Source organism: Crocodylus siamensis, chromosome 6 (genome assembly GCF_052110815.1).
Source record: "Crocodylus siamensis isolate JL-2025a chromosome 6, ASM5211081v1, whole genome shotgun sequence".
In the NCBI taxonomy this organism is placed as follows: Eukaryota; Metazoa; Chordata; order Crocodylia; family Crocodylidae; genus Crocodylus; species Crocodylus siamensis.
In genome coordinates this window covers 6,008,744-6,023,420 of record NC_143400.1, presented here as the reverse complement: position 1 = coordinate 6,023,420, position 14,677 = coordinate 6,008,744, and the positions used below count along the sequence as shown (strand labels likewise).

The 14,677-nt window shown below is 52.7% G+C and overlaps 1 protein-coding gene across 1 annotated transcript in view; it reads left to right on the top strand.

The window, feature by feature from the left end:
• The window catches only part of SARNP (SAP domain containing ribonucleoprotein), a 37,052-nt gene extending 22,742 nt beyond the window's left edge, over positions 1-14,310 (top strand). Inside the window, exons 10-11 of the mRNA XM_090054520.1 lie at positions 10,188-10,277; positions 12,073-14,310. Coding sequence (XP_089910646.1) covers positions 10,188-10,277; positions 12,073-12,114 — 132 coding nt within the window. The 3' untranslated portion in view covers positions 12,115-14,310. The remainder of the gene's footprint in view (positions 1-10,187; positions 10,278-12,072) is intronic.
• The last annotated feature ends 367 nt before the right edge of the window (positions 14,311-14,677 follow it).

Below are 14,677 nucleotides of genomic sequence, written 5' to 3'. Positions count from 1 at the left end.
GGGGGGTGGAAGGGGAAAAAAAAAAAAAAAGAGAAAAACCTATAAGCTGAGAAGAGGAGAGAGCGTGTGCGCGCGCGCGGGGTGTGAGCGTGACCTGCAGCAGGCTGGTTTTTGTTTGGTTTTGTTTGAAATGTGCAGTGAAGTTTGCAATGCCAGCTGGGATGACAGCGCCAGCATCCCGGGCTCTCAATGAAAACTTGGTTTGCTGCTTTGCCCATCGCTCTTGGAGCGAGGGGGGCTGTGAGACGTCGCCGTGAGCCACAGTTGGCTGCAGTTTCCCTCCCGACTAACACGGGAGAGAGTCACTTTTTTTTTTTTTCCCCAAGAGGTTTCCTGAGCATGGAAATCTACTGTGCTGTCCAGCTGATCTGTTTTCAGTGGCTTGCTCTGATGTTTGGTTTGGAATCAAAGCCCCCTTTGGCTTCAGTGGGTTTAAGTGTTGCAGACCCCGATGGACCTTGTCAGACATAACCAATCTGGAGCCTGTTGGAGTTGTTAGGCAGACTCCTTCAGGCTGGGCTTCAGACCAGGCCCTTACAACTCTTCTCCCAGCCAGCTCAGCTGATGGAAAAATGCTGAGTCTCTGTTTCTCCAAAGCCTCTTGAGCTAGTTATTTAACGGAGGAGTGCATCGTTCCCAGCCTTCACCTCAGTGTAAGAAAGTGTGAGTGTGCTTCACGGAGAAATCAAGTAGTTGAAATCCCAGCAGCAGGTCAGAGCCACAGAATGGTCTGATCCAGATAGAGCTTTGTCAGTTTGGACAGGGTCAGGTCCACGGCTCTGTAGGGCAACGACTCCATGCGTGTCTGATGTGGAGTTTGAAACTCAAAGCTGTGTGTTTGGGTGGGTGGGTGAGTGGGTGGTTGGACTCATGCTCCCCTTGTCCTTGAGATCTGGGGTTTAACGTAAACTTCTGTCCCCGATAATTTGGCAACCCTGAACACACACAGTCCATGCTCTGCCTTTTCCTGCCACCAGAAAGGTAGAAGGTTGCTGGCAAATGGGGGGAGGCAGGGGGGTGGCCCTTCAGGCCTGAATTGATGTGGAGGAGCAGTTGTTTTACTGTGTGTGATTCCTGCTTCCTATTCCACGGCAGAGAAACGTTGGCGGATGTTGTAGTGCAGTAAAGTGGCAAACGCTCGCAGCAGATGGTCTGTCTCGGCAGATGCTATCGGGTCTGTTTGATAGCAGTCGAGATGTTTTCAGAAGCTGCATGCTTTTTAACGCTGTGCCCCTGAGCACTTTGCATATTCAAATACTTGCTTTGCATAATGCCTTCCTACATTAACAAGGGCAGCCTATGGTCAGGGCACTGGGCTGAGATCTGGGAGGTGTCTAGTACCTGAGCAGGGATTTGGGCTGGAGTCCCCAGAACATCTCAGGAGAGTGCCCAAGCTGTGGGATCAACCGCCCTTCCTTCCACCTTCCTCTCCTCTATGTGCACAGCATGCACTGGAGCCTGCAATTTCTTGGGGTTTGTATGGGATCCATCTCTGAGCCCTGGCTGTGCTGGCAGCCCCTCAGCACTGCCACAACAAACCAAGAGGTGTCGAGTGCCTCACTTCACCTCATGCAAAAGGGGCTTGTGGCAGCTGGAGGGAATTCAAGTTGCTGCTCCTCCTCCTGCAGCTCCAGGCGAGTTGGTGCTTCTGCTTGGAAGATCCTGTTTGGTTTATAGATTAGTCCAAGGCCTCATGCTTACGCTCCTGGCAACAGAGCAGAGCTGTGTGGCGCCATTTGGTCTTTCTCCCATGGGCTGGTCTCTATATTTCATTCACATTTAGACTTAACAGGGGCTGCAGTGACACTGGCAAATCTGCCCTTTGAGCGTGGAGTCCCAGGCGTGAGTAGGGTGAGGGAAGGGGAGTTTTCTGGGACCTCTGTCCAACTCCAGACTCGGTTTTTACAAAGCTCCCCCAAGCCCTACGAAGCATGTGGGTGATCTGCATGTGTAGCTGTCTTCGTCTGCCTTTTAAATGCTTGCACCAGCTTGATTTGGAAACCTGGGTGAGGGAGTAACCCCAGGGACACCCCCACAGACACTTCTGCACCCTCCCCCAAATTCATAAGTCATGTTGTAGAAGCAGCTGGTAAAATCTGCCCAACCAGATGCAGCACAAGCCAAATATGATCCATGCTGCCCTGTCCCTTTGAAACGTTCTGTAGTGGGACATAGATGGAAATTCTCCCTGCCCGCCAGGGTGACTTGCTGTGTGGCATGGCTGTTTTAACACTTGGTTTTGAACAAAGTAGATTTCTTTTTAACCTGGGGCTTGCATGAAATTCAGATTGTTCCTTTTAAGAATCCAGCTGGACTCTTCCACGGAAACCTTCCCCTGGGCCAAGGAGCTCAGGGTGGCCTGGCCTCTCACTTAGTCAGGTGTAACTCTCTTAAATAGCTATTTCTGTCCAGCAAAGCTTTTGGCGCCTGCTGATCTGCGGAAATTCCCTACTAGGGGCTTGGATCAGAATCTCTCACTCTCTCTCTGCTGATCATCAACATGAGAGCAACGCTGGGAAAAGGCTTCACTGTGATGTGAAGGTGCCATTTGTAGCTGACTGCAAAGGCTGCCCCAGTTACTCTGGCCTTGTCCCGCACCTGAAACCAAGCCTTTTTACTCAGCTATGTGGCATTCATAGAAGTCTGTTTCATCCTCTGACGTCGAGGTCAAAGAATGTGTTTGAGCTTCAGTCCCTGCGCTCTGGGAGAGTCGCAGGTGTACTCTTAGCACATGGCTGTGACTTTTTTTTGTTTCCTCCCCTACTGATCCCATTTGGAGCAAGCATAAACTTCTGACTGTGAAGGCTTTGGGGGTCTTGACACAGGAAAGCCTCAGAACTGCCAGCTGTCATCCACTCTTCTGGCCAGATCCAGGCTTTAGAAAGACATTAGCTTGGTTCCACCATCCTTCACTTTCCTGACCTGTCTGCCTGGATTTATGTTGGTAAGAAAAAGAGCATATAGGACCTTGCTTTTTCTTCCTGACTGATATTGCAGAAGTGGACTTGCTGGAAGCTGTGCAGTTGTTTTGTCAGCAGATGGGCAGTCCTGGGTACATTTCACTGATTTGCAGGGAGGATACCTGCCTGGACTCTGATATAAATTACTCAGGAGGTTTTAGCTTCTCCATCTTGTTCCTGCTCCATTGCATCAGTGTCCATAAAAACGTACTGGAAATTATTCTCATTTACTGTGACTTACATGCCTCTGGATTCATCTCTGGCAGTTATGAAGATTTTGATAGAAGACCTGGTTACCTGAAAAACACAACCTAGCTCTGGGGTTCAGCTGATGTGTAAGCTAGTCCTCCTCCATAGAGGTGCCCTAGTGAGAAACCCCATGTGAGAGGGTGTAGGTCTGTAAACTTTACTGGGTTGTACGGTTTACTGAAAGGCAGGAAAAGGTGCAACATTATGCTGGGTGCTACAGGTCCAGACTTCAAGTTCGTGGATTCTGCTCTGGTTTGCTCTGGGCCTTTCGTTGAACCGTGTCTGCACCTCGGTCTGCTGTTGGCAAAGTGGGGATGCTCTGCTTGCCAGGAGGATGAGATCAGATGTTTTTAATACTGGCTGTGGGACCCTTTGAGGCTCTCCACTGGCGGCAGCATGTAGAAGTGGTACCTAGTTCTCTCCCTCATTATAGGGGAAGGGGGCTGCAAATGTTTAGCGTGTCTTTGTAACAAGACCTTTGAAGGATCCCCGGTCACGTGTTGAGTCTTGGTGGTGTTCCCAACACTCATTTCACTTCTGAGCAGGACTTGGGACCAGTGGGAGAAGTCACTTGCCACATACGTTCCCCTTGCAGCTAGTTCCAGGTCGTGGGTGAAGCTGTGAGGCAAAGCTGGGGGCTGACAGTTGTGTTGCCTAGGGTTGAAAGGGGCAGCTTGAGAGCAGCCATGCGTTTGGGAGGAGTGGGGCAGGGGTGGGAGCCATGAAGCCCACATCTCCCAGATTTGTTCCTGCCCCGAAGACGAGCCGATCATGCGTAGCAGGAAACAAATATCTTTTGCACTGACCTCCGTGCAAGGCAGTTCCGGGGAAGTGTGCCGTGGTTTCCCGTTGCTTCCCATCTTCTGCTACATGGTTGCTGCTGTCCATGCGCACGCTGACTCCAAAGAATCCTGGAAGCAGTTGCCTAGAATTTGCAGGACGAGAGAGCCAGGACATGTAAATACATTGAAATGAATTTCAAGAAGGTGGGGATGACAGCTGCGCGTCCCAGGATTGGAGTGTTTCTGAGAATAAAACCATCCGTTGCTGTCATTCACCCTCTGGGTATGAAATTGGAAGCCCAGTTACCCTGGAGTGTTTTGTAACCTTTACCTTTTGGAGGTCAAGGCCATGTCATCATTAATCTACCATCGCCTGAAAGCCTCCAGGCTCTGCTTTTCATCCTGCCATCCGTCATGTGGCAGCGAGATGCAGGAGGGTGACCAGAAGGGTCCACTTTCAGCCACGCGCGCAGGCAAGCACCCTCCTGCTCTCTCTGCACACGAAGACTTTGAGGATGAGATTACAGTCTCATGTCAGTATCTCTGCATCCGTGAAAAGCATTCCTCCCCTGACCTGGGTCTCCAGAATCTCTTTCTCTAGGGGACTTAGTTGACAGAGCAGGACTTCTCACAAAGAACTGTGAGGCTTGGCTTTTGGGGGCACACATCTTATAGCAGCATGACTTTTAAACGTAGGCCAGTAGGGTTTAAAACATAGCTAATGTGCATGCTTCTTGTCTGAAAGTCCAGGGCTAGTGGCGAGTCCAGCACGATACTGAAGCTCTGCATCTTTCTGATCACCTGTGGTCTGATGCCTGTGTAACCACACGGTTAGCGGTTTGAATATTTCCATGTTGCAGCCATCAACTGCTGCTGTAGGTGGCTGGTTCTTCACCCTTGCTGCCTGCCTGTCACTGGTAATAAGCCTGTGACCACAGCATGGAGCTGCCATTCCATAGCAGCTAGATGGAACTGCTGCAAATTAAACCTAGCCAGCTGAGGCTTGGGGTTGTTGCTGGGTCACTGGCTTGTCTGTCCTTGGTATCCAGGTCTAACGCTGCAGAGAAGCGCGTGTTAATATGTGGTGCAGTCTCCTCAGAGTTGGGGCTGCATGACTCCTTTGGCGAACGTGGAGATCTCTGTCACTCTCAATAAGGAAGCGAATCCTTCGGTGGAGCTTGGAAACGCTAGACCTGGCCACTGGGGACAGCGGATTCTAGCTTCTCCTGCTCTGAACCTAAAGGCAAGCACAAGGTCCCAGTGGAGCTGGAATGAGATTTCTGCCAGGGGTGGTCAGCTTGGTCTCGCCCTCCTGTCTTCAGGTGCTGGGGATGAGCTACCAGGAGCAACTGTGGGTCCATGCTCTTGAGAATCTCGGTGCACCTGGATCTACATCAGATGTGGTGAAGTTGACATAGGGTTGATGCACTTCAGCTGGGAGTAGGAGAGGATCAGAACAGGGAGGTCTTGTGGCCTGCGAACAGCAACCCAACTGCACGGTTCCTGAGCCAGGACTTTCCCACGTGGCACGTCCTTGTTACTTTCCACTGGGCCACACATGGCTGCATTGAGCAAGGTCCTTCCTGGTACAGCTGGGTCGAGACCTGTGCCAGGCTGATGGGCAGTGCAGCCATTTGGCAGCATTAAGCAGAACATGTTCTGCCCTGCCCTGCTGCACTTGTGGCAGTGCGGCTGCTAGTTTCCAAGTTAGCGTGCACAGGACAGCACTGCCCTTGCTGCATGGATAGATCCATCACAGCTGTTGTAAGGCTGCTCAGGCCCTTTACCTCACTGGCTGTTGCCTTCACGCTTGGTGTTGGAAGGCATTTTGGTCCCTGTCCCAGGTGGCTTGCAAACTACAGCCAAAAATAAGTCAGAGACATTATGCAGCCCCTGGACTGAATGACGTGATTCTCCCTGGCCTTGAGTGCTGCCTGTTCTCTGTGAGCTCATAAGCTGTACAACTTGGAATTGAGTGGTCTTTGACAGCGTGGTGGCTTTTGGAGAAAGCAGCCACTTCACAAGGAAAGGGCCAAAGGCGTGCCAGGTTTAGAAGAGGGCTGGTGGCAGATCTGCGTGGCAAGGCAACATGGTTATAGACAGGAGTGTGCTATGGTGAGCTGCAGGATGCATGCCCCAGTGGTCCCGGACCTGACTAGATTAGCCACTTATTTCAATCCCAATGACAGGAAGCGCTGGGTTGAAACGGAGCCTGGACAGCTGGATCCAGCGCAATGCAAACACACTGCAAAGCACGTCCCAAACTGCCTGTTCTTCGCTGGCCACCCTGCAACGGCACCACAAGGAGCCAGACTCTTGGGCCTGGAATCCCTCACAAAAGCTTTTTCTTCCGTGTTTTATTTAAATATTTCAACCCCCTGAGTGAGTATGGAGGGAGCAAGCCTGGAGCAGCCGGGCTCGGAAACACAGCTGACACTCCCCTGGAAAGGTCAGCTTTCCCCACACATGCAGGCAGGCCCATTTGCACATTGGAGCGTGGCCCCAGGGCAGTACTGGGACTTGATAAATGCAGAGATAGCAGCGTTTTGATAGAGTTAATTTTCCTCAGATGGGTTTCAGCACCCCATGAATCAAAGCCTGTCAGCGAGGAGCTCGAGACGGAGCGTAGTTGATTGTGAGCGTGTTTGCATCTGACACCGTCGTGCCAGGGGGTCAAGTGAGCGAGATCATTAGGAGAGCGCTGATGCAGTGGGGCTGTGCTCCGGGCAGGGCAGCAATTGCGGGGCTGGGGGTGGCCGCAACACAAATAACGAATCTGCAGCCCCGTGTGGCCCAAGACCTGCCCACGTGTCTTGCAAAGGGCATGCATGGCTTTTGTTTCTGCTGAGGCTGTGATTTCAAGCCGTTCTCCCCCCAGGGCTCAAGCACTGCCTCCATCACCCCCACACAGTGTAAGGGCCCGGCTGCAGAGAGTTAAATCAGGGCTTGGATTCCCCCTAGATAGGGTTGGCGTTTGCATTTTTGCCACCTTCTGGGCTGCCTGATACCAGCTCCTTTGAGAGCAAAGCACTGGATTGAAGCAGGAGGCCTGGGCTCAGCACTCTTCCCCTCCAACACACCCCGAGCAGTCACTGGACTGCTGTCTCTCCTGCAAAATGGGACTGACCCTAATTCCTGGTTCCCACCCTTATCTGCCTCCTCCATCCAGTCTTTGCCAGGGGGGCAGTGTTACCCTGTGCTTATACAGCGCCTAGTGCCACAAGGCCTGAGCAGAGGCTGGCTCTGCAGCAGGATCAATGATAGGCATAGCTGTGGGACACTGAACAAAGCAGGGGGAATGATGTGCCCAGAGAGGTCCTGAAGGATGGAGCAGCAGCTGCATGCAGAAGAAAGCCAAGTGCCTTCACTGCTTTTGCAAGGTATGAGCAGGAGCTGTTCTAGGAAGGGACAGCCAGGGCTGGAGGCGGCACAGATCTACTGCCCAGAGGGGCTGAACAGAGCCCTGACAAAGGAAGGAGGTTCACTGTTGTATTTAGCGAGAATTATTCCAGCCAAGTGTAAATGCACAGAAACAGCCTGGCTTGCTTTTTGGCCCTGGCCGCAGGCGACTTCCTACGGAGCCAGAGCTCGTGAGAAATCGCTGCGTTTGCAATTAAAACTTTTCAGTCACCCCTGTTGCCACAACACGCAGAGATGTCATAATTAATAACCCTGAGCTGGTTGCTATGGTGTCACTGAGGTAAGGTATTGACATAACGAGGGGAGGGCTGTCCTGCCACTCGGGAAAGGGGTGTCAAGTGTCACTTTTGTCATGAAAATTGGCCGCTGCGCTGGTGATGTCAGCGGGGCTGTTCTGCGCGTTTGCATCTGAAATCAGCTCTCACCGCATCCCGGTGGAGCCCTCTTCTTGGCGCGCCCTTGTCAATCCAGCCAGCACATCGGGCAGGAGATGTTTGACGAGGAGTATCTGTGATTCCCACTCGGCCTCGGACTGGCGCCCTCCTGGGTTCTTGTTCTCACCACGTGACTTCTTAGCCAGCCTGATGGACGACTGCATCCATACCCCATTTCCCTAGTATGCATCACAGAAGCGGCAAGTTGCGCATTTAATTAGGAGTTTGTCGAGAGCTGCGGTACAGCAGGGCTTTAACGTGCTTCCTCCCTTCCCTTCTCCGCAATGATGGCCCTTCTGCTCTGCACCTGTTGATCGGGAGTGTGCTGGTTGGGGCCTCCGCGCAATCAAGCTCTCTGTAATAACAAAATGTAATGGAAGGCAACGGGGGGATGTGAAATGTACTTAGTGACAAGAGAGGGAAGGGAAATGATAGGAGAACAGCAAAGTAATGGCCAAGCTTCATTGAGGAAAGGGACTGAAATAGCCAGGGCTAGAAATAAATCCCCAGAACATGGATGTGATGAGATTTTTAAGGGTAATGATGGCCTTTTGTTACTGATTACAAAACAACACCTGGAGGTGAAAACTGCTGTCTCTTACAGAGGACTTGGAGAAACACGGGGGTCAGGGTCCTGACGGACATCAGTAACGGAGCACTCGCTCAGACTGAAAATAAACTAAATGGGAATTACAAAGCTGGGCTTAGTGCAGAGCAGGTGGTGTCCAAATGAATGTGCTTAGAGGAGAGGCGCCCTGTGCAGTGAAGAGAAAGTCACCTCGATAGGGAAAAATATGCTTGGGGAGTGTAGGAGTTGATATATGGTGGGCCTGGCGGCTGCCTCAGCATTTGGAAGTCCATCAGAGCCCTCCGGTCTAGTCTCTGCCAAGGGTGACCATTTCTCATCCTCACTTTGGAAATCATCCTGCCTTCAATCCCTCACAAACCAGCGGATGGTTCCTCAGAGCACCACCAGTGACCAAATTGGGTCACTGAGTTAGACCTTGCCCTTAAAGGGGCTCCTTCTGCCTCAGCCCTGAGGCTTCTTAGTGGGGAGCTTGCACTCCTGTTGTCCATGCTCCCTCGCTGCTCTGGTTACAGAGAGGGTCCCCTTGATCTTGGGAGCTGCCCCTCCAGCACCCTTCACTCATGCTGATGGGAGCACAGGAGCCCAGGGGTGATGTTTCTACCTTGCTCGAGTGTGTTGTAAACAATAAAGACTCGTTTTCTTCTGCCACCGTGTTTCGTTGCTGTAGCTGAATGAATTCCATGTGCTGTTTTCCTCTGCCGTGCTGCACTGTGCCTTCCTGGCTCTGACCTGTCCTTTGACTTGGCTGTTTCATGCAGGGAAGGTGGAGGGTGAAGGAGCTCAGTGGAGGGGATAAGATAGAGGCCTCTAAATCCATGAAGGGTGTGGACCAAATAGACAGGAAACTGTTGTTCCCCAAGTCACGGCATGCCAGAACTAGAGGGCACCTGCTGAAATGAACAGGTGACAGATTTAAAACTAATAAGAAAAAGGTACTTTTTTACCCAGTGCAGAGGTAATGTGTGGATTTCATTGCCATGGCGTGGTGGAAGCAGAGAGCAGAGCCAGGTTCAACAAGGGGCTGGATGAATTCAAAGCTGTCCATCAATTCATGGCTGTTGAGCAGAGTGGTGGGAGAAGCTTCCTCTGGCATCTCTAAACCTATGCTAGCATTGATGATGTTCTAGAGAGACCCAGTTCAGTGTTCTCCCTCTAGAGCATCCACCTCTACCACAGTTGGAGACTGGGGGAGACGGAACATGGGCCTGATCAGTCTGTCCCAATGATGCCCTTGAAAGAGGGAATGCAGGGGTTGCAGAATGGATCTTGTGATTTCATTTATGGGGCTTTGTGACTTCCTCTTGCATGTCTGGCACAGGCCACCGTTTGGAGCCCAGTCTCTGGGCAGCCATGGCTTGGCAGGTCCCAGGTAGGACCTGGTCCCACAGCCACCTTCCTGCCTCCTCCCACAGTGCTCCAAAGAAGCGGGGTTTGCTCCTCCTGGCTGGCTACTGAGTTCTTGTTTCCATGCTGAATGAGCCTCCGGAGGGTCTTGTTAGCAGCACTGCAGCACCTCCCTTGTGCATGATGCCCCTCGTAGAGCAGTGTTGTGAGGACTAAGAGCCTCTGCTCTCTGCATTGCTTTCAGTCTCCCTGATCCTTCTTTGCTATCCCTCTTCTCCATGCTGCTAGGGGGTCTTTCAGGAAGATGAACCACAGGGAGAAGAGGATAGGAGGAACACAGTGAAACAGTTTAAAATGATCTGTTTTTGCCTTACCAGTAAGTTAAACCTTAGCCCTTCTTTCCACCCAGAGTGAGGACGATGAGAAGCTGAAGAAGAGGAAGGAAAGGTTTGGCATTGTGACGAGTTCAGCTGGGACTGGAACCACAGAGGACACGGAGGTAAGAGGCTAATGCCAGAGAATGGAGGATGTGTGAGGTTGCCTAAGGAATGAGGGGCCGGACAGACAGCTAGGAGAACCGCCTGTCCCGTCAGGTGGCCCCGTAACCCTGCATGCCAGAGGCCTTGCTGCCCCAGCCCGCAGGGCCCTGAGCCGCTAGTGACCCTGGGATTCTTGCCGAGACTGCAGTGATGAGGTCTCCTGAACAAATGCCCACCTGGCCCCTTGAGGAAGAGCACTGGTGCCATCTGCTCTGGCTGTATGCTTTGTAGCCCCCAGCTCCACACTGAGAGCTGGCATGAGCTTGTAGTCTTGCAGATTGTCAAAGATGCCTGCAGCGAACAGGTATTGCCCTGGTGTCTTCCTCCCCTTGCGCCTAGAGCAGCTTTTCTGTCATCATCCTGTCACATCCTTAGTGGATCCATCTCTCTGGGAACCCTTTGAATTCTCAGCTTCTGTCGGTCTGGCTTCGCTCTGTCACATGAGCCCTGTGCATTTCATAAGGGAAAGAGGAAGGAACGCGTCGCAGTCTGGGAATCGCTCGTAGACCTGGCTCTGCTCCTCACGTTCCTTGTTTGCCCTTGAGACATTTGTTCTGCTGCTGCATTTTTAGCCTGACTGGGTTTGTGAGCTCCTTGGGGCAGGGTCCTGCCTTTCATTTATGGGGCGTCATGACTTCCTTTTGGATGTCTGGCACGGGCCACGGTTTGGAGCCCGGACTCTGGGCAGCCCTGGCATGGCAGCTCCTGCGTTCCTTTCCCACGCGATGCCCTCGCTCGGGGTTCTACAGGCTAATGCTCTAGCATAAATCAGGGGGAGCCAGGAGCCTGTCGCTCCATACAGAGTGGCTCCTGGAGGTGAATTCTGCCTTTCACAATTGAGTGCAAAGGCTGAGGGAGGGCAAGCACACAGGGGTCTCCAAAGAACTGTAACCAGATGGCTTCTGGATGGGACGCAGGAGAAGTGGGTTTTGTTTGCTCCCCCGGAGCCAGCCTGGCCATGCAGGTGGGGCTGGGGGCTTTGTTGTTGTGTCGCTCAGCTTCTGGCAAAACGTTCCCCCCACCACAATGCTACCCGGCCTTCCCAGCCCTCCGCAGTGCCTGGAGAATGAGCCCCCTGTTCGGTCCACACGGAGGGGGCGGCCGGGGGCGAGGGGCTCTGGGCTTTTCCGTTAGGTCACTCTGAGATTGTGCCTGGAACAAAAAGGTCTTTTACTTGCATTGTGCGCCCTCAACAGCACCTTCCCCTGGAGATTCTTGATTAGGGCTTCTGCTGCCCCCCAGGCTATTTATCCTGCTAAAAATGAAGATTTATACGCCCCTCGTGTGTCGACTTAGAGGCGTATCTGAGAGACGCAGTAGTACATTTAATGCATTTTAGTGTGTCCCTCTCACCTTTCCAGTGAATGGAAGAGTGTTAACCCTTTGCCCTTTTAAATTTCCCACCTCCCCATTGCCTGGAAGGGTTTCTAGGCCTCTGAAGTGGTCATTGTTCCTAGCTCGACCCTTTTGTAGCATGTTGCCAGCAAGGCAAAGCAACTGTAGCAGCACTGTATCTCAGGCATTGTATGTACAGCTTTGGTTCAGGCACTTGATACCCGCACCGGACCAGCTGGGGGCTTCTCACCAGACATAGCTGTCAAATGCCCTCCTGAGCTCCATGCCATGGCTGGGGCTGTGCGCGCCAGGGGCATTCTCTCCCATCGGGGTTTTCAGGTGCTGTGCAGCTCATGGGATGCAGAACCACGTATCTGTCTTTATTCAGGTTTTGATTTGTCTTTCAATTCCTGTTTGCAGGCAAAGAAGAGGAAAAGAGCAGAGCGCTTTGGGATTGTCTGATGTCAGTCCACTTTAGCCTTTCCCTGTTTGTGGTGTGTCTCCTCTCTTTCTCTCTCTCTGTCTCATGCACACCACAGACCTATTTTCACACACACACACCACTCACCTGTCTCTTAGGTCTGGTAAGGAGTACAAGCCGTTCCCTCAGGACCGTCCCTTAGAGAATCCCCAGTAGCTGTTCAGTTGCACTGCTTGTTGTTTCCCATTGTGAAGTTCGAGGGCAGCACAGGGCAGCGCACTCAACCCCCACTCCCATGCTCTCAGCGCCTGCTTCCCTAGGCTCTGGCTCTGTCCCCTCTGCTCATGCAAGTTTTGCAGCTGGAGCAAGGGGTCACCAGCAACTCGTGCCCACTCTGCGCTGGCGCAAACGCCTGCTTGCAGGGGAGAGGAGGCGTCAGGTTCCTGCTGGTAATGAAGACTCTTGCACTGACTTGGGATGAGGGAAGGACAGTGCCCCTAAAGCCATGTGCTGCCCTCGCTGTCCTCTGGAGACCTGCCCCCTTACAGAGGGACAGGTTCTGCTGTCAAAGCAGGAACTCCCTGGAGCCTCCTTTTTCCCCTTCCACAATAGCTGCTCTCCTGGGTTGCCCAGAGCAAAGACGTCGTCCACTCCCACCTTCCCTGGGCCATGGCTGTTATGGTGCCTCCCAGGAGCCTGATCCAAGGGAATCAAGTTGTGCTTCCCGGGTTCCTGCTGTGGCACTTCCAGTTCCTTCTGTGGCACTGGCCTGGGAATGGCCCGTCCAGCATATGGCCTGGTATTGCCCAAAGGATGGAGCTGTGATTCTTGGCACACATGGGGTTTCACTCAGCTGGGCGCTGGTGGCCCATTCCCAGGTCTGACCCAGCAGGGAGCTGTCAGAGCAGAAGCTGGTGAATTCAAACCAACGTCCTGTGAACACCCCCCCTCCACCCATTGCCCCCTGGCCCCCTGCCTCTCAGAGCTGCTCTGCAGCTCATGGCCCTTTGTATACATTTTTAGGCTTCCTTTAAGGTCAGCAATCCATTTCTCTCCTCTTTGCCCCATCCCCTTTCCAGCTGCACCCATGAATTTTTGTCCTGCTCTGACATCCAGAACCACGCCATTAGGCTGACTGACCCGTTACGTGCTCCCACACCAGCCAGTAACGTTTGTCCTCGCTGCCCCATGCCTCATCCAGTGGGAAGGTTTCAGCATCATCGTGTCAGCACTGTTCCAAGTGGGGCTTCTGCAGCCGAGCTTCCCTTGGGCCTTTCACTCTTCCATTCTCCCAGCAACATTGCTTTGAGAGGGCTAACGTCGGGCCAGGGGAGGAGCAAACGGTAGCAGGGCTGTGATTGGGAAGCACCTTTTGTCCTGCCAGCATCTCCAGTTGCACCTTCTGCCTGTGCGGGGGCTGTTGGATTTGATGCCCCATGTGAGTGGAGTGACCGTCTGAGCAAGGAGAGTTCTTGGGTCTGTGCTTCTTGACTGTGCCCTGATGCCCACAGCTGCCTGCCGCCAGCGAGCAGTCATGTGGTGCTGCTCTTCTTGATGAAATGCCTGGGCCTCTGCTGTATCTTCCATCTTACATTGCTTTTCACTGCCAAGGGCTTCTATCCCAGCCTCCCAGAGGAGCATGAGGCAGGTGGACGCCTATTCCCAGCTTGGGTTCTCAGTGGCCATTGCAGCGAGGATCCTGCCTCCTTGCGATTTGCAGCCTGGGATTTTTAATTCTGACCTTCCCATCTGTTTGGAAGATGTGCCCGCTTGGCCTGCCTTCAGCTCCCTTCAGTGCCCATGGACAGCAGCCTTGTACAGGAACGAGTGCGTTGGAACTTTCTACCCAATTCTTACTGAGCAATATCTATTTTGTTTTTAAATGTAGATGTCCCCTGCTCGCTTTCGCTCCCCTCCATTCGTTCCCACTCCTCCGTCCGCCCTCTGGGAGTCCATGCAGTGGCTCCAAGCTCTGTTGGCTCTCCCCAGCGGTGGCTTCCGAGTGCTGACGTGGGTGTCTCAGGGTGTTGGTGGTTGAATAACTTGGGGCCTCTGCCCCTCCCAGGTTTAACGTTCACAACTCGATTCTGATTTTTTTTGTAGGTCGGATTTTGTAACGTGTTTTTTCTATACGGCTCATGACTTCTGCTGGCTACTTGCTTGAAATGTTTTGTCATGTGCCAGGTCAGACTGCGTTTTGTTCTTGGTTTCATAATAAAACTGCTGCTTCCAGGCGACATGCGTCTCTTGCTCGCTGCGTCCTATGTAGTACTGCAACGCTGTTGCCTCTGAGAGGGGTCGGAGGGGTGCTGCAGGCTGCTGGTATGAGCAGATCTCCATAGCCTGGTGCCTTGCAGAATCCTTGCAAAGTCCATGGAAACCCTAGCTACGAATTTTTTGTGCGTTATGCCCCCTCTCTGCTAGTGGAAATTATTCCCTTCTCCTCTCTCCAGCAAGTCAGAACACTGGGCACCCGACAGCTGCGGTTGCTACCGATCCTGTATCAACTGTCCCAAGAGCCAGTCTGCCAACTTGTTGTGTCTTCATTCAGCTCTGCCTTGCTGCCGTGACCATCGGGTGCAGCATTCCCATCGGTCCCCCGTT